Here is a 27,714-nt window from a genome sequence, read left to right as displayed (position 1 = left end):
TTTGTTCAACTTAAAACTATTTGCCCATTCAGTAATAATTATGTAATGCTTGAACCAGGGAAAGCCCAATATGAGGCATTTTGAACATGCCAAGCAACCTGCTTGTCTGGAGTAAAAGCAAATAAACAAGCTTATGCCAAGTCCCTAGCTACGAAATTCTCTATAAAATAGAAAATCAAGTCCAAAAACCTGGTGCTGTGCTGCAAATTCAACTGGTTAATACATGTAAGAAGGATGGCGAGCAGGGACAACAGGGGGCAGAGCACCAGGCCTGTGAGAGCTACTGCCATAAGGATCAGTTTCCACTACATCATCAGCAAACCGGTATAGATCAGATGCTGATGCTCGATTAGAAGCGCCACTGGGCGCAAAATCTGGCAGACCAGCAAAGCCCTCCACAGATGGCAATGGTCCAAACAAACCACCAGCCACCTTTGATGCAGACTGCCCGAGGGTGTTTTGTGCAAGTGGCCTGTCTGTATATGCTGCTGTGGAGACATCAACCCCATGCCATCCATACGACTGACCTGTCTTGCTCGTCATATGCCCAAGCTTATCAACCCCAATGTCCCCACGAGCCCCAGCATATGAACTCATGGATAGCGCACCTGCTCCAGGGACCACACTACCTCCGATTGCTGCTGCATGCATACCAGAATAACTGCTGAGACCAGAAATACCACTTTCCAAAGATTTTGGCACTAAACTATCATACGACCTCATGCCATCTGCAAAAATAGCTGCCCGCCGCTCATGCAAACTATTGACATTAGGAGATATCAACATGGGCGATCCTTGGGCTGCAAGGTGCGCACGTTTAGCTTCTACCTTCACTTTACTTGAGGACCCCATTTCGTCCAGTTTTCTCTTTGTCCTTGCTGCATCTTCAATCCTCTTGTCAAGATCAGCATTTTCCTTCTCCAACTTGACCATCTTTTCTTTAATTTGCCATCCGCCGAGAAGCTTTGTTAGATCCCACTTCCTGTCTTCCAAACACTTGACAACAGATTTTAGAGCATCTAACTGCATTTCGTTTGCTTCTTTCTGTGAAAAATCACAATAACTTGACAAAATTAAAGAATATAATAAAATATTTTTTATGACGAGCAAATAAAAAAAGTCATGATATAATAACATTAAAGCAGGTAGAATACCAGTGCTACCGGTGAACTTTGTGCATCTCGTCTTGCTTTCTTGTATGCTTCCTTGGACTCTCGCAAGTATGCAGTCAAGATTGTCTGGGGAGGAAACTTATCCTCAATCCCAAGGGTGTAAGCAATATCAATAGCTTCCACATGCATTCCATTCTTCCCCATAGCATCCATGATATCTAGAGTAGATGGACATCATATCAGATAAGTTGTCAGCAGCTAATGAGCAAGCAATATCTTCCCTATTGATTGAAAAAATATCGTAGGTAATAATGAACCAAATGCAATTAAACTTACTTCATATCCTTCAAAGTTAATGTGGTCAGGACTTCAAGAGAATATGAGACATGTAACAATCTAAAGATGAAAAAAAAAGAAGCTAAAATGAAATATGCTCAAAGAAACCAATCATTATGAAGCAATAAATGCCTGATTTCAATGATAATTCATGTTATAGACACCTCCAGAATGAGGCAAGGGCATACACCAAAGATTAAAAAATAGATGACCAATCATCTAGAATTTGTTCCTCCTCCTACCTTCTGTTCATAAAAGAAGACATTTATTACAAGGGAAAGGGAATACCAAGGCAGCAAAGGCGTCTTCCTAAAGAATATAACAATAATTAAAAGAAACAATGAAATTGCTTTCCAATCCTGAAAATATCACCTGAAATTCCTCAAAAAAATGAGGAAAGCTGAAAACCATAATTAAGCGAAGAACACCACTGAATCCCAAGCAAAATGCATGCCCTGATACAGATCTCTGGAAGTTCTATACTTCAAGCATCACTTCCCATCAATAGACACAAAAAGCAATGCAGACAAAGGCTTAAAGCAGGTCTCCAAAGAATCTTTCCTCTCCTTTTCTCACCAATAACCCCGTGAAAAGGAATCAATAATAGATCCTCCTAGTCTCCCAACAAACACACTGGTCATTCAATAATACCAAAAAACCACTCCAAAGACTCTAGGGGATGGTGCAACGCAAAAGGAGAGGGAGGGGGGCAGAGAAGATGGCCATTAGTCTCATTACTATGATGGCTCCTAATACATACTTTTATGACAAAACCTTGGATTCCACTCCCGCAATGGATATTAGTGTTAATCCTACCAAGGACCAAATACAAAAAATCTTTAAACTAAAAGTGGGGTTCTTTAACTTTCCAAATGTGCTTGACCAGAGGGAAATGATTCCAATTAGGAGCCATGACAAGAAAAAAAAAGAGGACAAACAGGTTCCAAAATCATTGAAACACCAAAACATCCAATTCAATGTTACCTAAACCCAGAATATTCCCATTTGTGGAACAGGAACAGGAACACGGTATGACATGTCTCTAAAATGCAGAAAATTAAAGGGTCTACTTATATGGATAAAAAAGGGGACCCCTGAGCCATAAGGCTCCCCGCTTTGCGAGGATAAGGGGAGGGTCATCACAGTGCACGCAGCCTTGCCCTTACTTTTATGTAGAGAGGTTGTTTCCTTGGACTCGAACCCATGACCAACCAATCACAGAGTAACCTTACCATTGATCCACCCTTGGTCTACTCATATAGGTAAATTGATGAAAACTGTAATGGACGGCACTTGTACATTTTCAAGAGGACATGAGGTGTTTCTAAATATAGAAGAGATTTTCTTTTGTGAAATAGATTAATAATGACCAAAAACAAAATTATAAGGTGATAATTCCCCACTTCAACAAATAAAAAAAAAATATGACACCAAACATTGAATTAAAACTTTGGATTGTTAGACTTACCGACATTCAGAACATGGTTCACTAAGGTGTTATCATTTCTTGGTAACGATGGTCCTATCCAAACTGATTAAGGATGGACAAGAATCTAGGATTTCCCTTTCATTTGGATTCTAGGAAAAAAAGAAAATTCTGAGAAGCTGACAGACCAACCAAAATATAAAAAGTGGACATAGGAACATTATGAAGACTTAGAGATGATAAACTTGAGAAAACTTTTAAACAAAAAAGGACCATCCCATTTCTGCACATTGTTGTATAAATGAATATGAGAATCATCAACTTTGTATCTAAATGGGAGAAAGAAAATGTGGCTATTAGGGCATACTCGTGAGAAAAACTTCAAAACACTCACATGGTAGACATTGACTTCATTGTCCATCCTTACCGACCATCATAGATGGTAGGCTATGCTATCACCTTACACCGAAGGAAATCAAGCTCGAGAAGAAAATGTGGTTCCAAAGCAATGTTATTAGGCAAGTTATAAGACATTAAACCTTCACCCCCTCCTTTTAAAATAAGAAAAAATGGAAAGAAAAAAAAAATGAAAAAAGCTAGGCTCACAACAAATTTCGCAACTAAAAAACGGTTCCGCTTTGTATCTCCCACTCCCAACCTAAAAAAAAAAAAATTCCTTGTTAACTTCTCAATTCAATCCCTCCCCAACAGGAATCCAAAACAAAGAATAGTAAAGAGAAATACTAAAACAAACCTGGAGATTAAAATTTAAAAAAAAAAATACAACAACAACAACAGCAACTAACTTTCCACCCATCAAAGCACCTAGGAAGTTTCACACCACAAAATCCAAAAATAGTTTTGATTCTCTCCTAATGCAGCACCAAGACGGGAAGGAGAACTTAAAATCCTACAACCACCAAGGGAGGCAAAGCTGGCCTAACTCTTATACTCTAAGGCTACACCAATTTGAACATCTTGATTTTCAAACTCAAGGCTTTCTTAAAATTATTAAAAGTGACAAAACCTAACTTTCCCCAGTTCACAAGCATCAATTAGTTTGGAAGTGATTTTTTATCTAAAATCAGCTCAGGGGTAAGCTTCAAGAACTACTTTGCTCCTGAAGTAATTTCTAGGTTTAGCATTCAGTTCCAACTCTAAGAATGTGATTTTCAAACCAAGCCATTGAAGGCTGGTCTTAAAATAATTATGTACTATGGACTCAGTTTTAATTGAAAGTTGTCTCAAATGGGCACAAAGAAGAATTTATACTTCCCCGAGAAACCCATTAAAGAAAACAAAATTCCCAAAAAGAACACATAACATCATAATGAACTATACTGCAACAGTTTTGGAAGAATGCCATGGCAGAACCATTTGGGTCAAAGTGCTTCAAACTCCATATGAGAGAAGTTCTCACATCGTTTCTCCTTTCCTTTTTTTTTTTTTTTCCCCAAATGCAACAACCAACGCACAAAGCTCCCACCCCATATATTAGGCGTCTGATTGTATGATGCACACAGCCTTGCCTGCACAGTGGAGAAAGCTATTTTCATGGCTTGAATCCATAACACCCTTACCAATGGTGCAAGCCTTACCCGCCCCTTGGATTCATATTTGGAGGACAGCAGCCCCTTCAAAAGTTGCCTTTTTTGTTTGGTAGTCCACACATGGAAATATTTTAACCCTTGACAATCTGCAGAAAAGGGGGATTACAGTAGTCACAAATAGATGTTTTCTTTGTATGGCTGATGCAGAATCAGTCAACCACATTCTTCTCCACTGCCCCTGGACAAGGAACTTGTTGAATATGGTTCTATCCTAGACTGGATAATCAGTGGGTTACTGCAAATTCCGTTGGAGGGAAGATTTGGTCTTGGAAAGGCATCAGAGCCACCAAGGAGAAGCAAAAGGCTTTGAATCTCATCCCTCTTGCCTTCTTTTGGCATGCTTGGAAAAAAAGAAATAAGGGAGCCCTCAAAAATACAGCTACACTGCTTCAAATTTGCAAAGAGCAGTGGTTTGTAGTTGTTTCCAGCTGGTTTAGTGGGCAAATTGTTAATGATCTTAATGTAACCCTTGATGTTTGCGACACTCTACAGAGTGGTTGATGTTTTGTACCTCAGGATGGCATCCCCTTGATGCCTTGTCAATATAAATTTCTCTTTACTGATAATAATAATAATAATATAAAATAAGCGGTTCACCTAAAAAAATTAGAAAAAAAAAACAAAAAATAATAATAAAAATGAAAATTATAAATAACAAATAAAAAATAAAAAACCGAAAAGTACTCCAATCAAAGAAAACCACTTTTCAATCCCTTTTAGTCATAATTTATTGAGCACTTTAAATTTGAAAGCTCCCTCTGACCCTTCTTTGCCTTGTACTTGCCCCCATCAAAGCGCACTTCAATTCCACTAGCATCACACATTTTTAAATCCAATTTATCCATTATATCTTGGGTTTCTAATTTCTTCCTAGAAATCACCTCCACTTGTGTAGGTAAAATTCCATCATTGCACTGCATTTTATTACCCAACCCATTGTCCTCAAAAATAGGAATCCTATCTAATCTTTCCATCGAGGCAGGATGTACATATGATAGAACCCCGAGAACATCACACAAGTCAAAAACATAGCCATATTGTTTGGGAACCTCATCCAACAACAAACCACCACCATAGTCAAACTCACTGACGTCGTCACTATCGTCATTTGAAAAATCCCCCCATTTCTTAGACTCCTAGTATTAGTATATGCATTTTTGTGTTTTTGTGTTTTTCATTTGCAAGTTTTAGAATATACAAAATTTTCCAAAAAGTACTATAACATGGTTTAAAAAAAAAAAAATAGTCTAGCTTGGATTCACACCCAAAGTTATATGCTTAAATTTTTTTTTTAATGCATTGTATTTTGTGTGTGGTTTCTATTAGTTGTAGGCTGTGACTTAGAAAATTGTTTATGTGAAATAAGTTTGCCAAAAGAAATAAATAAATAAACACAAACATGCATTTCGCCTATGCAACACAAATTCTTTGTGCACACAGCTGGTACTAAGCTCATATAAAAAGCAGGGTTGTGTTCGGTAACTAACAGCCAACGTAAAACTTTGTCAGATCTTATTATTATGAGTTCTTACCAAATTCACCTAGGTCAAAGTAATAGACCGAGTCAGTATAAAAGGGAAAGGGTTAATAAGTTAGCGCAAGAAACTAAGATAAGATTAGCAACTTGGAATATAAGGATTCTTATGGGAAAAAAATATGGAAATAGTGAAAAATAATGTTTAGAAGAAAAATTAACTTAATCTGCCTTCAAGAGACAAAATGGGTAGGACAAAAAGCTAGAAAAATTAAAAAATCAGGATTCAAACTTCAGTACGCTAGTAACGAGAAACATGAAAACGGGGTGGGTATTATTGTAGATAGACCTAAAAGATAATACAATAGATGTTAAAAGAATAGGAGATAGGAACATTAAAATTAAGATAGCTTTACGCCGGGAGAGTGTGAACATCATTAGTGTATATGCTTCCCAAATAGGCTTAGCAAAAAATCTGAGAAGACAATTTTGGAAAGAAATAAATAGTATTTTACAAGGGATACCAATGTTTGAAAAGATATTCATGGGAGTTGATTTGAATGGTCACATTGACAAGGATAATATAGGATATGAGAGGATACATGGAGGCCATAAATATGGAGATAAAAATGAGGCCAATAATAAAAATTTAGATTTTGCCACATCTTATGATTTGGTTATATTGAATACTTGCTTTATAAAAGAGAAGAACACTTAATATCTTTCAAGAGTGGGTATAGTAAATGCCAAATAGATTTCTTCTTAACTAAGAACATGAATCGTCTATCTTGTAAGGATTGTAAAGTTATTCTGAGTGAAAATTTGGTTACACAACATAGTCTTCGTATTAGATATACATATTAAAAAATGGAAGAAACAGACTAGTATAAATCAACACAAGACTTGAAGGGAGATAATATAGTAAAATTTAAAGATAAAATGAACAAAGAGTGATTGGGCAACAACAGATAAGGTTGATGAAATACTGTTTGAAATAAAATGACAAATTCTATCGTAAGGATAGCAAAATAGGTTTTAGGTGACTCCAAAGGAAGATATTCGGGTAGTAAAGAAAGTTGGTGGTGACATCAAGAAGTCCAAAAAACCGTTAATACAAAAAGAAATTAGTATAAAATATGACAACATTGTAGAAATATATAAAATATTGAAAAAATATAAAGAAGCGAGAAAAAATGCAAAAAAGACTATCAATGAAGCTAAACATAGAGCTTATGATACTTTATACACTAAACTAAATACAAAAGAATGAGAAAAATACATTTATAGCTTGTTAAAGCTAAAGAAAGAAAATGCAAAGATTTAGCGCGATGCAAAATGTATAAAGGACGAGAATGCTAATGTCAGTAGAGAAGAAGACATAAAAGAGAGATGACAGAGATACCTCAATAAGTTGTTTAATGAAAACCAAAATGAAAGATTGAACTTGGAAGTGACGAAGGAGGAGAAGACTAAAAATAGGAGGTTTATTTGCAAAATTAGAATCCTTGAAGTCAATATGGCATTGAAAAACATATAAAAACCAAGAAAATGTCAAAAGAATGGAAGAAAAGTACGTTAGTGCCTTTGTACAAAAAACAAAGGGATATTCAAAATTGTAATAACTATCATGGAACTAAGATTATAAGTCATACGATGAAATTATGAGAAAAGGCAATTGAATATAAAATAAGGTTAGAACCGAAGATTTCAAAAAATCAATTTGGTTTTATGCCTAAGAGACCAACAACAGAAGCCATTTATCTTTTAAGAAGTTTAATGGAAAAGTTTAGGGAAAAGAAGGACTTAGATCCGATTTTTATTGACATAGAGAAAGCTTATGATAGAGTACATAGGGAAATTCTGTTGGGAGTATTAGAAAAGAAGGGAGTTTGCAATAGATATATGGAGGTCATTAAGGATATGTATGATAGAATAGTGACTAGCATTAGGACTGTAGGAGGAGATTCTAGAGTGTCCAACCACAATAGGTGTACATCAAGGTTTTAATTTGAATCCTTATTTTTTTATTTTAGTAATTGATAAACTAACTAGGAATATCCAAAATGAGATCTCTTGGTGTATGTTGTTTGCAGATGATATTGTGTTGATTGACGATGGTAAAAGTGGAGTGGAATCTAAGCTCGAACTTTGAAGAGTCACATTAGAGTCTAAAGGGTTTAGGATAAATAGGAATAAGACAAAATGTATAAAATGTAATTTCAGTAATGTAAGGAGTAGCAATAACGAGAAGATTAAACTGAATAATCAAGAGATTAATAGCCTTGATAGATTTAGATATCTTGGATCTATTATTCAAGTTGAAGGGAAAATTGAAAAGATGTAGTACATAGATTAAGACAGGTTGGTTAAAATGGAGGAGTGCATTAAGTGTGTTGAGTGACCGTAGAATACCCTTAAAATTAAAAGGAAAGTTTTATAAGACGGTTATAAGGCCAACTATGCTTTATGGTTTAGAATATTGGGTAACCACAAAACAACATATACAAAAAATGAAAGTTGTTAAGATGTGTATGTTAAGATGGATGAGTAGTTTAACATAAAAATTAAAGTAAAAAATGAGCATATACGCAATAATTTAGGTATAACACCGATCGTAAACAAAATAAGGGAGGGACGACTTAGATGGTTTGGACATTTGAAACGCAGGCCTAGTAGAACACCTGTGAGGAGTGAGTTAGTTATTATTTCTGGCATGAAAAGGGATAGGGGTAGGCCTAAAATAACTTGTAATGAGGTAGTGAAGAAGGATTTAATAGCCCTTAATTTAATAAAAGAAAATACTCCGACTCAGGTAAAATTAGTGAAAAAGGATTCATGTAACTGACCCCACCTAGTGAGACTTGAGGCTTGTTGTTATTGTTGTTGTTGTTGTTTACGACAGTAAATGGAGCTTTGACATTAATTTCAATTCTTAAAAAAAGAGATGGCAATAAATAGTAAAGCATGGAATTTATATGAAATTTCAAAAACTATCAATAAAAATAATGATGCCAGATTTAGCAATAAAATATTATAAATAAAATACATAAACGACGTCGCATATAAGGTGCAATAACTATAATATAATAACTATATTAAACATATTCATACTTAAAATAAATGAAATTCATAGCTAACTTAAATATTAATTATCATGCAAATACAACAAATTTAGACAATAAAAAGCTAATAAAACGTTGTAGCTACTAAGTTTAGTTTTGCTTAAAATTTAAGTCTCGAAGCTATCATTCATATCCTTCTTGTAATAAGGTCTACTTTCAATAAAAAAAAAATTACTAAGATAAAATTTTCAATTCTACTTATGAATAATTCAAGAAACAAATTTTGTTCCATAGTCAAATTTTCAACAAATTCTGTTGAAACTTCAAGAGTTCGAATAAATTTTGGATGACTGGTGGAAATCCCAAAAGAAAAATTTTCAAGGCAGAAACTATCATTTTGATTTTGAAGTTGGTGGAAAGTGAAAATTAAGATAGAACAAATTTAAGACTGTAAGCATAGGAAAAGCATTGAAAACACCATCGATGTAGTAGAATGTGATGCTAAAAATATAATTCTACTCACCAAACTAGGAGTTAGTTTCCAATTGAAACCCCTAATAAACTTTAAAGAAAATATACAATACAACTACAAAAATAGAACAATTCCAAAAAACCTCTCTTCATACCAAAACCAAAACCCTTATGACCATAAAAAAAGAAGCCCTCTAAAGAAGATGGGAAAACCTATAAACTATAAAGAGCTTATTCCAAACGTGCACCACACATATATGAACACTTGACTCACCACATCAATAGTAAAGCACCTCCACTATTAAGGGCCATAGTCGAATAAAAGCCTTGACTTGAACATAAATTGATCTCATTATAGGCCTAAGTTTTCTTCTTTTCCTTTATTTATTTATTTATTTTTTTGTGAGGCGGGGGTGGAGAAAAATTTAAGGCAAAAGACACTAACCTTCCTCAAGGTTTGGCAAAAAGCGCAAACCTCCACAAAGGTTTCAAAAATCATACACTTCTCTTCTAGTCTACCAAAACAATGCACACTTCTCCCATTGATCTCCCTTGGAATTTGATTTTTGAGACACTTCTACTCCTCCCTACCTTGTTTTTTGCCAAATATTAGAGGTCTGCCTTTTTTAGCCAAACCTTCAAGAGAAGTCCATGGGATTTTCTAAATATCAATGGAGGTCCATTTCTTTTTTCCAAACCTCAAAAGAGGTTCGTAGAACTTTTAAAATCTTAAGGGAAGTCCACGTTTTTTTACAAAACCTAAAGAACGGTCAGTGTCTTTTTGCCTATTTATTCATTTTAAAAAAAACTAAAATGCAAACTATGGAGGACAAGACATCTTTCAGTAAACAACTAGAAGCCTAGAAAATAACTACAAAGCATGAGCCAAAAAAAAAAAGTGTAAAAAACTACTCTATCCCATAACAAGTGAAAATATGTAGCTTTAGCATTGAAGAGCGCTTACTTCTCTTGGTCCATAGAGTCCAAATAATAGAATGAACCACACATTTCCATAACGCCTCTTCTTTTTTGCTTTGTTAAAATCCCAATGATTCACCAAAAATGGAGAATAGAGTTGACCAAAGATGCTGCACCACACGGAAATGCATAAAGAGATGCACAATGGTTTCAATGGTCCCTCTATATCTCAATCAAGTTTCTCCTAAAATAGGAATTCTAATAAACAATACCGCCTAGAAAAAATTCAAAAAAAAAAGTGCTATATTAATTAAGACAACAAAGTCAAGGATGAACATGAAATAAAGGAGCTTACCCAATCTAGTTACCTTCTCAAAAGTAAACTCTTAGGACCATCACAATTGTTAAATTATATCCGAGGAAACGAAAAGATGAGAGAACCCTAAGACAAAAATTTCCAAGGACAGAAAATGATAACCAGTAATACCGCCTTTAGCATCCCCACCATTCTAACCGATTTCATACCATGGACCATTCTATGTCAAAGAAACTTAGGCTCCAAAGGAACACATTGTACCCATATACCAACTAATGCAAAATTTCCTCAAATACTCCATGGTGTATGTTGTTTGCATATGATATTGTATTAATTGATGGAACTAGGGATGGAGTAGAGGTCGAGTTAGAATTATAGAGAGAAGCTTTGGAATCTAGAGGTTTTAGGATAAGTAGAAATAAGACAGAATATATGAAATGTAATTTTAGTAATAAATAGCAAGTGTAGATTTCGATACCTTGGATCTATTATGCAAGCTGAAGGAGAAATTGAAGATCATGTAATGCATAGAATTAAAGCAGGTTAGGTAGAATGGAGAAGTGCTTCAAGTGTGCTCTATGATTGTAGAATACCTTTGAAATTAAAAGGAAAGTTTTATAGGATTTCAATACCTTGGATCTATATGGGTCAAAATGTTGAGCGACGAAGAAACAGAATATCCAAAAAGTAAAAGTTGCCGAAATAAGAATGCTTAGATGGATGAGTGGTATAACATTGAAAGATAAATTAAGGAATGAACATATTCGCGGTAAGTTAGGTGTAACTCCTATAAAAGATAAGATAAATGAGGGGCGACTTTGATGGTATCCACTTGCAACGTAGGCCACATAATACACTAATGAGAAACAGTGAGTTAGTTACTGTGGGGGGCAGTAGAAGGGGTAGGGGTAGACTTAAAATAACTTGGGAGAAGATAGTGAGTAAGGATTTAATGTCCCTGAATTTGTCAAAAAAAAATGGTCCATGATCGCATAAATTAGAGAAAAATGATTCATATAGCTGACCCCACTTAGTGGGACTTAAGGCTTGGTTTTGTTGTTGTTGTACCAAGTTTCCCAAACCTAAACCACCCTCGCACTTAGGCTTAATCCTAACCCACATAAAATTTCTCAACTTCCTCTCTAAATTTTGAGAAACTTGCATATGAGTTTTGGATGAAGATTAAAAAGAATACAGAGGTACAAAAAAGAAACAAGCTTGAACTGAGGAAATACGCACCCTCAATAGCCAGATTCCAATTTGTTCAAAGTGAAAAAGAACAAAAAAGATGGCTATAAAAAATAACAAAAAATAAAAAAATTAAGCTAATAGGACCCGTCAATCACACTAGATATCAGAGAAGGCCATGTTACCAATCCAAAACACCCTGTAGAGAACACACACAAGGAAGCCAAAAAAAATAATCCTGTTCCAAATAAGTTCTAGAGATGAAGTAAGTCCTCTCCAGCCAGATTACCTATATAGTTGCAAAGTTTGTACACCACCACAACTTTTGTTTTCTTTTGTCTGAGCCTTCCAAAGCTAATAGAATTAATCAACAAGAAATGCTCCAAGATGGAGGACAAATCCAACACACTCTCAATAAACAATCCAAAATAACACAGCTCTTGGATTCTCTCCTAAACAAACACAAAAATAACATATCAATTTTGAACACCCAACCATATATGCAATTTGAGACAACAAATCAATTCTAAGCTAATACCACCAACCTAATCGTCAATAAATTAACCTTCAAACCAGAAATCCTCTCAAACACTACATTCCATACCTTCTTTACCTCAAATAGCCTCCCCAACCACTCAATTTTATCCATAAAAGTGGGACACCAATCAAAAAAAGCTTCTATCAAAGACAATAATCATTTTTAGAATGAAAACACTTTATTGAACTGAGTAATTTTAGACCAATCAATTTTGGATCACCAATGACCATCTAAATCATTCTCCATTTCTATAGTGGAAATTTACACCTCCTACCACAAGCGACACAATGAAAGAGCCTAGTACTATGATTGCTTTCTTTCATAACCATGACTTTTGTTTCCAACTAGCTGCTACAAGGTTTGAAGAGGTAAGAAATCAATGCAACAATGGCGCATCTCCAGCTCCATCACCACCAAATTGTAGGGAAGGAAAAAGTTGTGCCACAGGGAATGCTAGGGGCACCCTTTAAAAGGTAACCAATTTTGCATTTGAAGTAATCCTTACATGAACAGATTCGCAAAAAAAAATGCATAATAAAGGTTTGGGTGGATATTTTGGTAGGGACAAGACAATTGCAATGATGGTGATTGGTATCATAAAGTCCGTTCTAGCACAATCTTGGATTTAGTTCCATTCCACTCCCATTGGAAGCTCGATCGAGTAAAGATAGATAAGCATTTTCTAAACATCTTATAAAGATGACTTCAAAGCAGCAAATGAAAGCCAATAATGAATCATGCAGGCTAATCAGCAATGAAGGTTCAAGAATTTGAATAAGACAAACAGTGCTAGTGCACTTGAGGCAAGATAGATTTCCTGAGTTATCACAAGATAAAGTCAGAAATTTCCACCAATGAGGAGCTAGAAAGATGTAAAAGTTGCCGAGATGAGAATGCTTAAATGGATGAGTGGTATAACATTGAACGATAAATTAAGGAATGAACATATTCGAGGTAAGTTAGGTGTAGCTCCTATAGAAGATAAGATAAGGGAGGGGCAACTCAAATGGTACGGACACTTGCAACGTAGCCACATAGTGCACCAGTGAGGAAGAGAGAGAGAGAGTTACTGTGAGGGGTAGGGGTAGACCTAAAATAACTTGGGAGGAGATAGTGAGTACAAATTTAATATCCATGAATCTGTCAAAAGAAATGGTCCATGATCACATAAATTGGCGGAAAAGGATTCATATAGCCAACCACAACTAGTGGGACTTAAGGCTTGGTTTTGTTGTTATTGTTGTTGTAGGAGCTAGAAAGATCAGTGCAAATGCTTCTTTGTTCTAATCCCATATGTCATTGCATTTTTTTTTTGTTGAGTATTTGGATTATTTGGTGTTACCATGAAGCTTAATGCAGCAATTTTCAAGAGTTATATTATTCATGTTCTTTTGGTTTGGAGTAAGGCACACCTAGCGGGACTTAAGGCTTGGTTTTGTTGTTATTGTTGTTGTAGGAGCTAGAAAGATCAGTGCAAATGCTTATTTGTTCTAATCCCATTTGTCATTGCATTTTTTTTTTGTTGAGTATTTGGATTATTTGGTGTTAACACGAAGCTTAATGCTGCAATTTTCAAGAGTTATATTATTCATGTTCTTTTGGTTTGGAGTAAGGCGCCTTTCTTGTATCACTTTGATGCTGTGCAAATACATCTTAGTGGGGAGGTTCACTTATTTGCAAGGCACTGGAGAACTTTGCTTCATTAACTTTCTGATGACATCAAGTTGTTCTTTTTCAATTCCTTCTTTTATTCGATAGGAGGATGCCTTATCCCACTCTCCATAGCGTCTTCCTTTCTTCAAACAAATTTATTTGTTTATTAAAAAAAAAATTCTGATTTTTGCTTGCTTAATATGTGAACAAAGAAACTGCTCCAGTAGAGGCTCAATTGCTCCAGGAGAACAACTTCCCAAAGCTCAAGTTGATGTCATTGAAGATGTACTAGACGTTAAAGAGTCAAAACCTAAGAAAAGCAATAAATATTACGGAGTATTGGTTAAGCGGTTGCATAGCAGTCAAAAGCACGCCTCCTAGGCATGGGGAGTAGGGGGACGACAAGGCCAACACCTCATCACTGGTGAGATGAGGCAACCTTTAAGAGGCGCAGGAGGGTGCATTGACGCTCCAGGCACTGTGAGTCGCGCCTTGAAATTTTTGAAGCCATAAGCCTATTAATAAAGAAATAGCCAGAACGGGACCTAGCTCGCATTTGACTCGAACCAACAAGATTCATCTGCAACTCTTTGAGCCAGCACGATACCAACCAGAACCCTTCTTCTTCGACCCTTCGAAGCAGCACAACACCAGCAGGAGCCCTTCACGAGTACGTCTTCGAGCTTTCGAACTAACATAAGCTTTGTGAGTTTGTCTTCAAGCCTTCAAACCAAAAAGAGCCCTTCGCGAGCTCGTCTTCGAGCCTTTGAACCAGCAAGAGCTTCATGAGTTCGCCTTCGAGCCTTCGAAAGTCGTTAGTTCATCTGCTTCAAAGCAGCACGAAACCAGTAAAAGAAGTTCATCTTCGACCAATCGATCCTTCGAAGCAGTACAAAAGCTTTCGAAGTTCAAACTAGCACGAGGCAGGCTTTCGTCTTCGATCCTTCGAACCAGCTTCTTCCAAAAATTATTATAGAGATATATAATAATTTCCAAGGGAGTCATTTATGCAAAAATTTGTGTGATTCCATCTGACATAAATTATAGCATGAAAAGATATTTTTAGATAACAATAGGAAAAGATATTCCCATTTTGTAAGCTATCAAATTCCCATACTATAACTATGTGCCCATAGTTAGAATCTTATGATTCACGATTCAATTCATACGATTCGTATAAATTCCACACCAAATCGATTCAAATCTTACTAGCAAATCTAAAATCAACTGAATTATTTCCAAATCCATCAATTCACCTTGTGAATCGATCAAGAATCCATCGATTCACACGACTCTAGCCCTATTGTATCCTCACAAACCTGACTAGTTTAAAACCCCATTTCCTTTTTTAATTGCTATTTTTTACACAATTATTTGTTCTAAAAAAGAGGAGAAAGTAGAACTTTAGGTCTCGTGTTGACTTCATAAAATCATTCTTCACTCATGGAATATAGTGCTTTGCCATTGAGAAGGGGCGGACACACATCAGTTAAGGTGTTATTGACGATTTGTTATGTTGTTAAGATTCAAAAGTTGTTATTTTTAGCATTTTGTTCAATTATTATCATTTTTTAAATTTAATTATTTTTTCCTTTTAATTCAATAAAGAATATGCATTAATTTTTTTCAATTGTTGATAAACATCGAAAGTTCAATTTTTTTTTTTAATTGTTTTTTCTCGATTCCTTCCCTTAAACAGCACAATTTCCATTCTTTGTTAATATTTATTGACTCATTCCCTAACTTTTCACTTGTTTACGGAAATACGCATGAAATATGATTTTTTTAATTGTCAAAAATAAAAATTTATTCTACTACTTTGCTTGTTGTTTGTATATCAATATATGCATATCATTTAGAATTGATTTCGAAAATTTGTACCGAATCTTACAATCCAATTTGATTCTTGATTCTCAATTCCCAAAATTAGAATTTCGATTCACGATTCAAATTTCAATTTGACAACTATAGTGTGTGGGATCATTCTATTCCAAGGAGCAAGGTTATTAAAATCAGGATCCCACATAGGATCCTAGTGAGGATCGTAAAATACTACTAATGATATAAAATCGATGTAAAAAAATGCCATTTTCAAAAATTTAAATATTATAAACCTGAAAAATTGTCTAGCAAGTGTCCAAGACTAGGAACATTGTCTAGCAAGTGTTCAAGACTACGAACATAACCAGTAGCTTATATGATAGATCCCTAACATAACAAAGAGATGGGTTCAACTTGTTACTTTCCAAAATAAATCAAACCAGCTTATATGATGATAAAGGAATAAGTACTTATAAGGGGGGGAAAAAAGAGAGACATAATTTTAACACAAATTAGTCACAAACAACTATGCAACATGAACACAAAACATTTATAAAAAAAAAATACAGAGTACAAATAGCAAAAGCAAACTATAGAGCTAGCTCAATAACACTAGTGTCAACATTCAAGCCACTATTTGTTTCTTCAGTATCACTGAGGTCATCATGGGTGAATTCATCAAGCCCATCTCTAAAATATCATCAATGTCATCATTGTTATCATCAAATGCATTTGGGTACTAAATCTCCAATTATATCCTCAACCTAGACATTGATGTTTGACATTTGAACCACTTAATGAACGTCCATGTAACAATATTTTTTTTTTTTGAGTCTAATGATTTTGTCAATATTAGATAAACCAAATCACTTCCTAATTTTCCCATTTGTTGTGCATGTTATTCAGGAGAACATCAAGCCTATAGTAAAAGTAATCTAGAGAAAATTCATAAATACAATGTACTGTAGGATCTTACAGATTACGATCTTACCTCCATCCTAAGTACAATGTATCAAGTACCACTGACCCCACTGCAATCCTACTACTTTGCGATTTTATATAGGATCAAGATTGTTAGTAAAGTAGGATCCTGCAAATCAGTGTAACCTAAGAATTCTATATTTTATGTTAGCTTTTATAGACTCTAGTTTATTGTCTTAGTTTCTTAGAAGGTCATGCACATTTCATGCAACTTGTCTACTGCACTTGAAGGGCTAAAGTAAATATGGGCTAGGATAATATGGTTTTATGGGTATGAAAATCATTGTTTTTGCCTCTTCCAAGGTTTCATCAGTTATTTCAGAAAAACAGATTACACAGACCTTGAGGCTTTTCAGCCTAAGAATCTCAAAATTTTTTGTTATTTTATTTTATTAACAAGAAAAAGTACAACAAGGAGCAAAAGTAATCCTCCTTAAAAATACAAAACAAAATCAAAATAAATCAAAACAGCACAGCCAATCAATCACGCTGTAGATCAGGAAAAGAAAACCCTTTGAAACACCCAGCTGCAACAACCCACAACGAGGCCAAAGGCTTCAATCCTATCCAAAGCATAACTGAAGGCATCTTCCCTGCGAAAATACGAACACTCCGTTCCAACCAAATCTCTCACAAAACTGCCAAAATTGCACACCTCCAAGGCCAAAGCATCCATACCCCTTCCAAAACCTGAAAAGTGGGCAGCCAACAAATCTTCCACCGACTCCCAACACACCTAATTCTCTCCAAATAAACCAAAAAGGTTGTTCGACACCCTCCAAGAAAAGGAGCAATGCAGGAAAAGGTGAGAACCAGATTATTTAATTTTGAAAACAAAGAGAACAAACATCTGGTGAAAAAACCTTAAAAGGCCCCCCACTCTGCAACAGATTGTTAATGTTAACTCTATTAAGAAGGACCAACCAAATAAAAGCCTATTTTATAGGAAACCCTTTAACCTTACAAATGGATCTATGAAGCAGGAAGACAAACTTTTATTGGTTAAATGCTCAAAAAAGGAGTTAGAAGAATACTTCATAGAAGAATCAAGAATTAAAGAACGGTAGTCTCTCCTTTGGGAAGGGAGCTTATTATCCAACAAACTCAATAAAGAAGCAAGCTCCAAAACCTCCCTAACATTAAGAGCCTATGAAAATGGAAAACACAATAGAAACCAACTCCATTAGAAATAAAGAAAGAAGAAATTGGTTCATTGTGCAAAGAGGACAACCTAAACAAACAGCGAAAAGATGAACAAAGCAAGGCCCCCACCCAAATGTCTTCCTAAAACCAAACACAATAGCCATTTCCCACAATAAAATTTGTGAAAGGAATAAGAAGAGGATATAACAGTGAAATACCCTTCCAAGGACTATTACAAGAACATCCCAAACTCAAATTAGCATCCACCCAAAATCCTGCAACCCAAATTTACTGCAATAACTTTGAGCCAAAGAGAAGACTCCACTAAGGAAAATCGCCACCTCCATTTACCCATTAAAGCAATGTTCTTAGACACCAACTTACCAAGACCTGAATCCCCCCTCCTTTTTAGACCTACAGACAACCTCCCTACTAGCCAATGATCTTTGTTCTCCCCATCGCGGACCAAAGAAAGTCTCTCATGATCTTCTCAACAATACGAGCTACCCTCACTAGTATTCTAAAGATAAACAAGAAATAAAGAGGAATACTAGCAAGGCGTCCTGGATGAGTGTAATTCCCCCACCTAGAGAAAATCAAGCACCCTTCCACCCATCTAGCCTCTTAGACACCTTCTCCACCACAGGATCCCAAAACCAAAGTGATCTAAGATTATCACCAAGAGGCACACTAGATAACACAGAGGCCAACCACACCCAACTAAAGAGGACAATCCAAAGATCTAGACATATCCAAATTAGTACAAGCTAACCCACTCATCCCAAAATTTATTTCCAAACAAGAGACCCTCTTAAACAATGAAGGATGATTCCAAAGATCTCGAAATCCCAAATTAATACAAGCTAACCCACTCATCACCAAATTTATTTTTAAACAAGAGACCCTCTCAAACAATTGCAAAATATAAAGCACATTAGCAAGAGAATAATCTTCTAAAAAGAAAATAGTATCATTAGCAAAATGAAGATAATAAACTAAAATCCGATCATTCCCCACCCAATCCCTCTTGCAAAAACCTCTATCTACAGCTCTAAAAACCAACCTACTCAAAACATCTACCACAAGAACAAACAGAAAGGGAGAGAGATTTCCTTGCCTAACCCCGTCAAATCTCTAAACCAAGATTTAGGCTCTCCATAGATAATAACATAGAAAGAAACATTGATGAACACCCTCTCATCCAAGATCGCCATCTATGACCAAAACCCTTCTCTAAAAGGATCTTATCAAGAAAGTTCCAACTAGCTCGAGCATAAGCCTTTTTCAAAATCTACCTTAAAAACCACCCCTTATTTCTCCTTCCATGAACATCCTCAACAATCTCATTTGCTATTACAAGATCTTCCTATTCCGACAAAAGCACTTTGAGCCTCCAAAATAGCATCCCCTATCAAATACTCAACCTCTCAACTAAAACCTCCGCAATGATCTTATATACCCTAGTCACTAAAACTGATAGGACGAAAATCTACAGCTTTCACAAACCTACTCTTCTTAGGCACCAAAGTGATGAAGGTAGAATTAATGCTTTTACCAAAAATCACATTAAAAATAATTCACTGATGATCTTCATTAAATCCCCTCTAACAATATCCCAATGATTTTAGAAGAAAGCCATATTAAAACCATATGGACTTGGAGCCTTATCTTTTCCCATCTTAAACACCACCGCTTTAACCTCAATTTCCTCAAAAGGCCGCTCCAACCACCTCATTTGATCACTACAAATAAGACTCCAATCCAGCCCCTCACACATAGGCCAACAATCATTCTCCTCATTAAACAAATTAGCAAAAAAATATGCAATCTTCCTAGTAATAAAAGAAGAACCGGTAGTAACTTCTCCTCCTTCTTGCCCCAATTCTGTAATCATATTCCTCCTCCTCCTCCTCCTACTCCTACCAATAGCCAAACTATGAAAAATATCAGAATTATAATCACCTTCTCTAACCCACTTAAACATCATCTTTTGCCTCCAACTCCTCAATTCCCCAAAAATCACCTGCCCTAAAACATTAATCACCTTTATCCTCTTTACCTTATCACATTCCAAAAGACTTATTCTCTTCTTCTTTTCCATCCAACAAATTAATCTCATCCAAAATGTTGTCTTTCTTCACCCCAAAATCCCTCAAAACTTCAACATTATAAATTTTCAACTCTTCTGGCACTTTAACATAAACCTAAGACCTTCCCAACCCTTCTCAACATTTTCACTCCAAACATTCCTAACCAAAGTTTGAAAAGACTTATGGCCAAGCCACATGTTTTCAAAATTCTAAATGGACTCAGCCCCCACTTGAACGTACTAGCCTCTAAAAGAATAGGGAAATGATCTAACATTGGCCTAGACAAAACGTACTGAGAAAGATTAGTAAACACATCCCCCCCAAACTCACTAGAGAACAAGAACTTAACTAAACAAGCAAACTCTCTCTATGTCCAACCCCTCCCCCCAAAAAAAAAATAACTAAATAAATAAATAATCTAACCAAGAAAAAAAAGCATTACCCAAAGGAAGATCCCTGAACCCACAACCTCTAATAAAACTATCAAAATTCTTCATACTCGAAGTGAACTCCCACCCCCTTTCTTTTCCCTAAAAAATATCACCACATTAAAATCAACTCCTAAAGCCCACCTAGAATAACAAAAAACATACAAGAAATAACTCATCCCAAAAATAAGACCTGAGAGCAAGTCTGGGACTCTGGAAGGACCAAAAAATGACGAGAACCAGCACTAACCCCTACCTTTCACTTCCAACAAAATAGACCAAAGGAAAAAAAAAAAAAAACCCACAAAGCTATCTATCCTAACAATTGAATGAATATCCCAAAAAATAAGGATTCCCCTAGCAGCCCCCCTAAGAAGTAAGAATGCTCCACTCCTTAAACCTACAACACCCCCCCCCCCCCAAAAAAAAAAAAAAACTACAAATCATATCATCATCCACACTCTCAAGTTTAGTTTCTTGGATAAGAATAATATCAGGAGAAATCCTATTCAAAATTTCCCTAATAAGACCCTTTTTTCTCACATCCCCTAACCCCCTAACATTCTAATTAATGATCTACATAACTTAACCAATTTCTCTCCCTTACCTCTACCTCGACCCCCTCCATAATTCACCAAATAGCTAACTAGTTTAATTCTTTTAGCACCTTCTTTTTCTTCCTCTCATAGGTCTTAGGAGAAACTACTACTTTCATTTCCTTTCCAAAAGAGTTCGCCATCTCAATCCCTATCCCTACAAGGAGTTTTTGAGAATAATGGTTGTCTGTCACATCCCCCAACGAGTTAATGGTCACCACCCCTCCCTCATAATATGTATAGTTTTGGCACAAAAAACTAAGAATACGATTTGACAAACAAGGAATGGGCAATATACTTTGCCGAGAAGTGGGATCCCCTTGCTTTTCCATGAAAAAGTCATTCTCAGACTTGCCACTCTCAACAGCTGGAATAGACTCATTATCAATTAGAACAGGAAGACAACCACTGGAAGGAATGATAGGCAAAAACCCTCTTGGATTAAATCTTCTAAATGATTATTTGTGCTCCTCGGAGGGTCAACACAAACCTAATCATCTTCAGAGGTCCCTTTAGAAACTCCATCCCTGCTTAAGTTGTCCAAATAAGAAAGAATCACTTAAGTTCATTATATTGTTTGGTCCCTTAAAAAAGACACATGATACCTCACGATGTGACTTATCTAGAGAATAATTCAAAAAACCATTGCCTATCCCTAGTTCTACCATCAGCTGATCAACAATAAACCCTTATGAGACTCACATAAGCTCCCCAAATCATCATTAATAACTCATAAAAGCTTTTCTTTCCAACCTCGTCCTCTTCCAAAGGTAAACATTTATGCTGCTCATCATTTTGTTTCTTAGCACCATACAAAGAAGATAAAAGAGAAGAAATGGCTTTCTGCGCAGGAATAACCATCTGTGAATTATTAGATTGCAAAATATTTTCTCCTACAGAACCTTCATTGCCTATTTGAGTATGGATTTCCACAATCCCTTGTAAATTATCAATTCCATCCTTACTTCTACAGCACTCACTTTTTTATCAAAGAAAGGCTATTCTGTTTCAGCAATAGAATGAACCATACCCAACCCAGTATGTTCTGCCACTATGTCTTCATTAATCCTGGTAACTCCATCAAGATTTTTTATTTTAACCACAGCCCAACTTTTGCTACTCCCCCTTCCAATAGCACTTGGCCCAAATCATTTATCACAGCCTCTTTCTTTAACTTCATTAGGCCAAATAAAATTAGGCCCATTACGGTAAAAATCGGGAACAGATTTTTCAACTGGTTTATAATTAACAAACCCAACCCTCTCCAGGAAACTCCTCCTCTTCCCACAATTTCGTTCAACAAACGGACAAAAACCCCTGAAACTCACAAACTGGTACCCTCCATCATGAGCCAATCTCCCGCCAGCCATTGAGAATGTACCCAAATTATTCGCAATATGGTTCCTGCAATTTGGAACCAAATCGTCGCTGGTCATCAAATAGGATCCCAGAGTATTTGCACTCTGGTTCCTGCAATTTTGAACCAAATCGTCGCTACTAATCAAAGAATCCCAGATTATTCAGAACAATCTCAAAGTTCATCATTCCATCTTTGATTATGTTGCCTTAATTCTTCTTATAGTCTGCTATGCTGTTGCTGGAAATTCACTAAAGGGGTGGATTAATCCTAGTTACAGCACTAAAAAAGCAATTCACTGAAGGTATATAATAATCCTAGTTTCCTACGGGCATGACCAAAATTACATAATTAATCGACCATCAATACACTAGAACTCAGCTTCTTGCATCGTGAAAAAATTTGGGGACGTCTAGGAAATAACCTAGTTAATTTCGTACAACTAACAGGGTACCTCAACCAGTAGGCAGTACCCGGCCCAAAAAATTAAAAATTAAAGATGTAGCGAGCTTCTGCAATTATTTACGCAGCCACTTATTCTTCCAATCTGCACCCCAATGAGAAATCCACACAGACCTCTTGACCCATAGGCCTCACTTTCTACCCCAACATCTCCAAAAGCAGTCGTAGACTCAGTTATTTCTTCCCCTTACAAAAAATCCTCCAAACCTTTCTCCCTTTGACACATGTTTTATGTAGAGCCTTCCTTACGACTCAACAAGACACCTTTATTAGATTCCTGTCTCCTGCTTTTCACAAGTAAATTATTAGATGGTATGTATAGATTAGGTGAAGCATTAAAATCTGGGCTATTAGAAAGGAGGACAATAGCTAAAGAACCCTCATTATTAATACTAATGTTATGGTCAACATGGACCCCCAACTTCAACAACTCAAACAAGTTCTCAGAACCAATTCAGTTATTGTCATTTCCTTCTTAAACTCCAGCATGAAAGGCTCAACTTGTTATTTTCTTGCTGCTCATCAATGATATTACAATCCCCAAGTGTCACCTGTACTCATACAAATTTTGGAAATCAATTAAGCTATTGTCTCTTCCTTTTTAGACTCCATCATGCAAGGCTCAACTTGTCATCTTCTTGCTGCCCATCAAAGATATTACACGGTTTACGCCCCAAAGTGTGACCTGTAAACCAGTAGGTAGTAGGTACTAAATCAGCAGACTCATTCTGGTGAACAAGATCCATCATCTCGTCCAAATAGCTCCCCTGTCAGCAAGCCTTCATCCAACTCAAAATAAAGTTTCCAACTTGCCCTCCACCTCCTCAAGCTGCAACCTCTGTCCACAATTGAAGCTCCAGAGTCATGGTAATGACATTTCTATTGGTGCATCCTGCCTCTGATCTACTCACTCCAAGCATGTCTGAATGTATTGAAAACCTTAACCACACAATTATCTTGAGCTGATGCCAATAGAACACTTCCCCCAAAGTACTTAGGCTGCACCCAGCATCTGTCCCACACAACCAAATGCTCGAGGTCTGAAGCGAATCTATTAATCTAAGACATGTGCTCAATGTTTCTCTCTTTATTTTATTTTTTTCAAGATAAGAGACGTGCTCAAAGTTGGGAAGAGCTAACCTAGAGAGAGAGAGAGAGAGAGAGAGAGAGAGAGAGAGAGAGAGTGCACACTCCTTGACACATTCTCAAGGACCTCCATCACATCCCAAGGTGTTACACCCACAAAACATCACCCATACGTTAATCAAAGAAAACTAAGAGTTATTGGCCTAAGCTAGGATCTGAGTTCAAGTTCTTGAGATCCCATATTTTCAACACATGTGTTGGACATAAGATCCAGGAACATAGGGCATACTCATCCTCACACAAGGGTAAACCCTTAATTCTCAATTCAGTTTTTATTTCCTGAAACCACCTCCAAAGGTGGCTACAAACCCCCAGACTCCATATAAATAACAAAACTCTGCAAATTACTTTAAAAAATAAAACAATGGTTCATTCCTAAAATTAAGTTGCTAAAAATAAAAATAAAATTAATTGGATTTCCTGAAGAACGAAAGGGGCTCTCTCATGAGCTCTTTTCTCCACAAAGAACTTCTAAACTTCTGCAAGTTCTTGAGATCCCATATGTTCAACCTATGTGTTAGACATAAGATCCAGCAACATAAAGCATACACGTCTTCACACAGGTAAGCCCTAAATTCTCAATTCAGATTTCAATTCCTCAAACCACCTCCAAAGGTGACTACAACTCCTGGACTCCATATAAATAACAAAACTCTGCAAATTACTTTCCAAAATAAAACAACGGTTCCTTCCTAAAATAAAGTTGCTAAGAAGAAAAATAAAATTAATTGGATTTCCTGAAGAATGAAAGGGCCTCTTCACTAGCTCTTTTCTCCACAAAGAACTTCTAAACTCATGCTGCCATCATTTGCTGTTAGGCCTCAAATACTCATTAACAAAAGAAGGGCCCAGATAGCAAGAAAAACTCGAACTAACACTCAATGCAGAATGTAACTGATGAAGCACTGAGCCAATGTTGAAGTTCATAGAGTTCTCACGACCAGCATAAATCATGTGATATTTTAATTGCTTCGGATGCCCAGACAACACATCACAGGTGTGCAGATCACAAATGTAGCAAAAAGCTGAAATAGAATCACACCGAGCATCAAATCCACATCAACATAAGACGAAATGCCATATGTAAATCCAAATTTGTAACCAGACACATGCATCCAGAAACATCCAAATGGCTGTATCCGAAATGGCAAACACCACAATAAGAAATCAGAAATGAACGCTATAACTATAAGTGAAGTTATGATAGGCCCCAAAAATTACATATGTGCAGGCCTAATCAAGAATTTTAAGCAAACTGATCGCCTGGTTCATTAATAGGATGTGGTTTCTAGTGCTCTACTGCTGCAAACTTATGAATACACATCTGTGCAGGCTGATTCAAGAATTTTAAGCATGCTGGTTAACTTTCAGTAACTAGGGTAAGGAATTAGAGAAAGCTAGATTGTGTAGATGTAACAAAGAGACATAAACACTAAGAAAAATACAAAATTTATTGAATAAAGCGGCCTTTATATTTAAAACAGAATGTGAGAAGAGAATTCATCCAATTATGTAACAGCAATAGTAATTGGTAGTGTACTTGTGTTTATCATGAAATTGGTAGCCACCAATAAAACCATTCCAGATCATCCATTTAGCAACTTAGGTGCACCAACAGGCAAAGTATCAGGAAACTTGGTTCACCCAGCAAATCCATGACTAGGGTATAGCATGCAAGTGGCCTTTACGTAATGGTCGCGATCCGTAATGGGCGCTACGGCTGTGATTTTTCTTCTCAGCGATTTCGCGGTGTGTAACGGTATCAGTAACCCAAAAAATACCGTTACATAACGGTCGCGGCCTTTATTTAAAACCATGTTTGAGATACATACCTCAACAGAAAGATCCCGAGATGCTAAAGCCACTAGATAAAGATAGAATTACAATAGTGGGCAAATTCGGGAAATGAAAACAATTAGCAGGATAAATAAATACTAACTAAAAAAAGCAACACAACAAGAAAAGCTTTGAGGAAACAAAAAACAGTTCTTTATCAGCTAATACACCACATCTACACCTGCTCAAATACCTGCCATTTTTGAGACAAGCACGCGAGACACCTTCAATGCATCAGAAATCTCAGCAATATTGCACAACCTCAGCAACTTACCAACATCTTCGCTCTTAAATGCTGCAGGAATCCCAAAACAGGCAATGAAAAGCAACAAACCTTTCGCATCAGTCTCACTGGCCTTGCCCACACCACCCTCACTAATCAACCTTTTTCGCCACGCAATTGCTCCCTGCTCTGCCTCCTCCTTCACAGAGGACTCAATCTCAACCTCTCCTTCTCCACAGCCTCCCAACATCAAAAGAAACAGCTCCAAAATCAACACCGAGGCTTGTCTTGAAGAAATCATCGGTGAATTCTTGTTGTACGCTTTGCTCCCTTGCAGAAAAAACCTCCCAATGCATTCCAGAACGAGCTTCGCAGGCTTTGGCGCGAGCCTAAGAGCCGCAGGGGCTTCTTCGCGAAGCTTCCCTATATTTGACATATGCGTAGCGATGTACTTGCGAAGGCCCCGGCTGCACATTGTTTCGCAGAGATGCTGAATCTCTGAGCGAGAGGCTTTGACACCAGTTTCCGTGTCTGGTGGCTTTGTCAAACCTGTTTGATCTGTTCCCACTGATTTCGGATGTGAAATTGCAGCCGATTTGTTTTCAATCTGCACCTGCTGCTCTTGTTGTTCTGGTTGGTGATGATAATCCTTGAATTCGGAGTCGATAGCGTTTTGGATAAAATCCAGGTGTTTTTTAAGGTCCTCGAATCTGCTTTTGAAGGTGTGGATTGTGGCGGAGAGAGAAGCGAGTTCGTTGATGGATTTCATGTATTGGGGCTCTTCTTCTTCTTCTTGTAGTTCCATTTTGACTTCCCCTCTCGCTTGAGCTACAGGGTTTTGCAGTGGCGGTGGTGGTGCTTCTGCTCCTGCTCCTGTTCCTGCTCCTGCTAGTGGCGATTGCTTTTGTTCTTGCTTAATCCGTAGAAGCATGTTGGTGGAATCAAGGTTTGCGACGGGCACCGAGGGCTTTGTCATGAGACTGTCTGAATTTGGCGACCTAATTTTATCGAAAAGCCGAAGGTACCATGAACCCTAATAACCTCTTCTCCAGTATCCAACAAAGGCTCTTGGACTTTGGAGATTGGACGGCGAAGTTATGCGGATGGCGAGGACGAATGGATTATGGAAGCGACCCGCATGAAGCCACCGGCCCCTATGTTACATTCTCTCACCGCAAGCCGATTAGTAGCTCTCAAGCGCCCCTTCCCCATGGGACGTGTCTAGGTGCCTCCTTGAATTATCACATGGGATATTTATTCATTATATGTTAACTTGAGTAGTGTACATTGTCACTTTTGTTCAACTCAACCTAGTTATCGGCAAGTGACATGTTTTTACTGAATGATCATGCTGTGGGATGAAATCATAAAGCTTATAAAATGTAAGTTAAATATTGTAGTAACCTGAATCACGAAAATAAAAAAATAAATAAAAAAAATAGAAGGAAAAAGGAAAAGAAGAAAAGGGTTTGATACAAGACCAAACCGTCGATGGTTTGAGGAGTCTCAAGAAAATCGTCGACGGTT

At 36.7% G+C, this 27,714-nt stretch overlaps 1 protein-coding gene across 1 annotated transcript; it reads right to left on the bottom strand.

Annotated features, from left to right (window-relative positions):
* Positions 1-27,445, bottom strand: LOC131163605 (protein FRIGIDA). Its single transcript, XM_058120206.1, has 3 exons — positions 26,158-27,445; positions 1,155-1,330; positions 1-1,044 (listed from the first exon to the last, which is right to left on the bottom strand). The coding sequence occupies exons 1-3, from the start codon at positions 27,161-27,163 to the stop codon at positions 217-219; spliced, it is 2,010 nt and encodes a 669-aa protein (XP_057976189.1). The 5' UTR covers positions 27,164-27,445; the 3' UTR covers positions 1-216.
* Between the last annotated feature and the right edge of the window lie 269 nt (positions 27,446-27,714).

Source organism: Malania oleifera, chromosome 9 (assembly GCF_029873635.1).
Source record: "Malania oleifera isolate guangnan ecotype guangnan chromosome 9, ASM2987363v1, whole genome shotgun sequence".
Taxonomy (NCBI): Eukaryota; Viridiplantae; Streptophyta; class Magnoliopsida; order Santalales; family Ximeniaceae; genus Malania; species Malania oleifera.
This window is presented reverse-complemented; position numbering and strand designations above follow the sequence as displayed.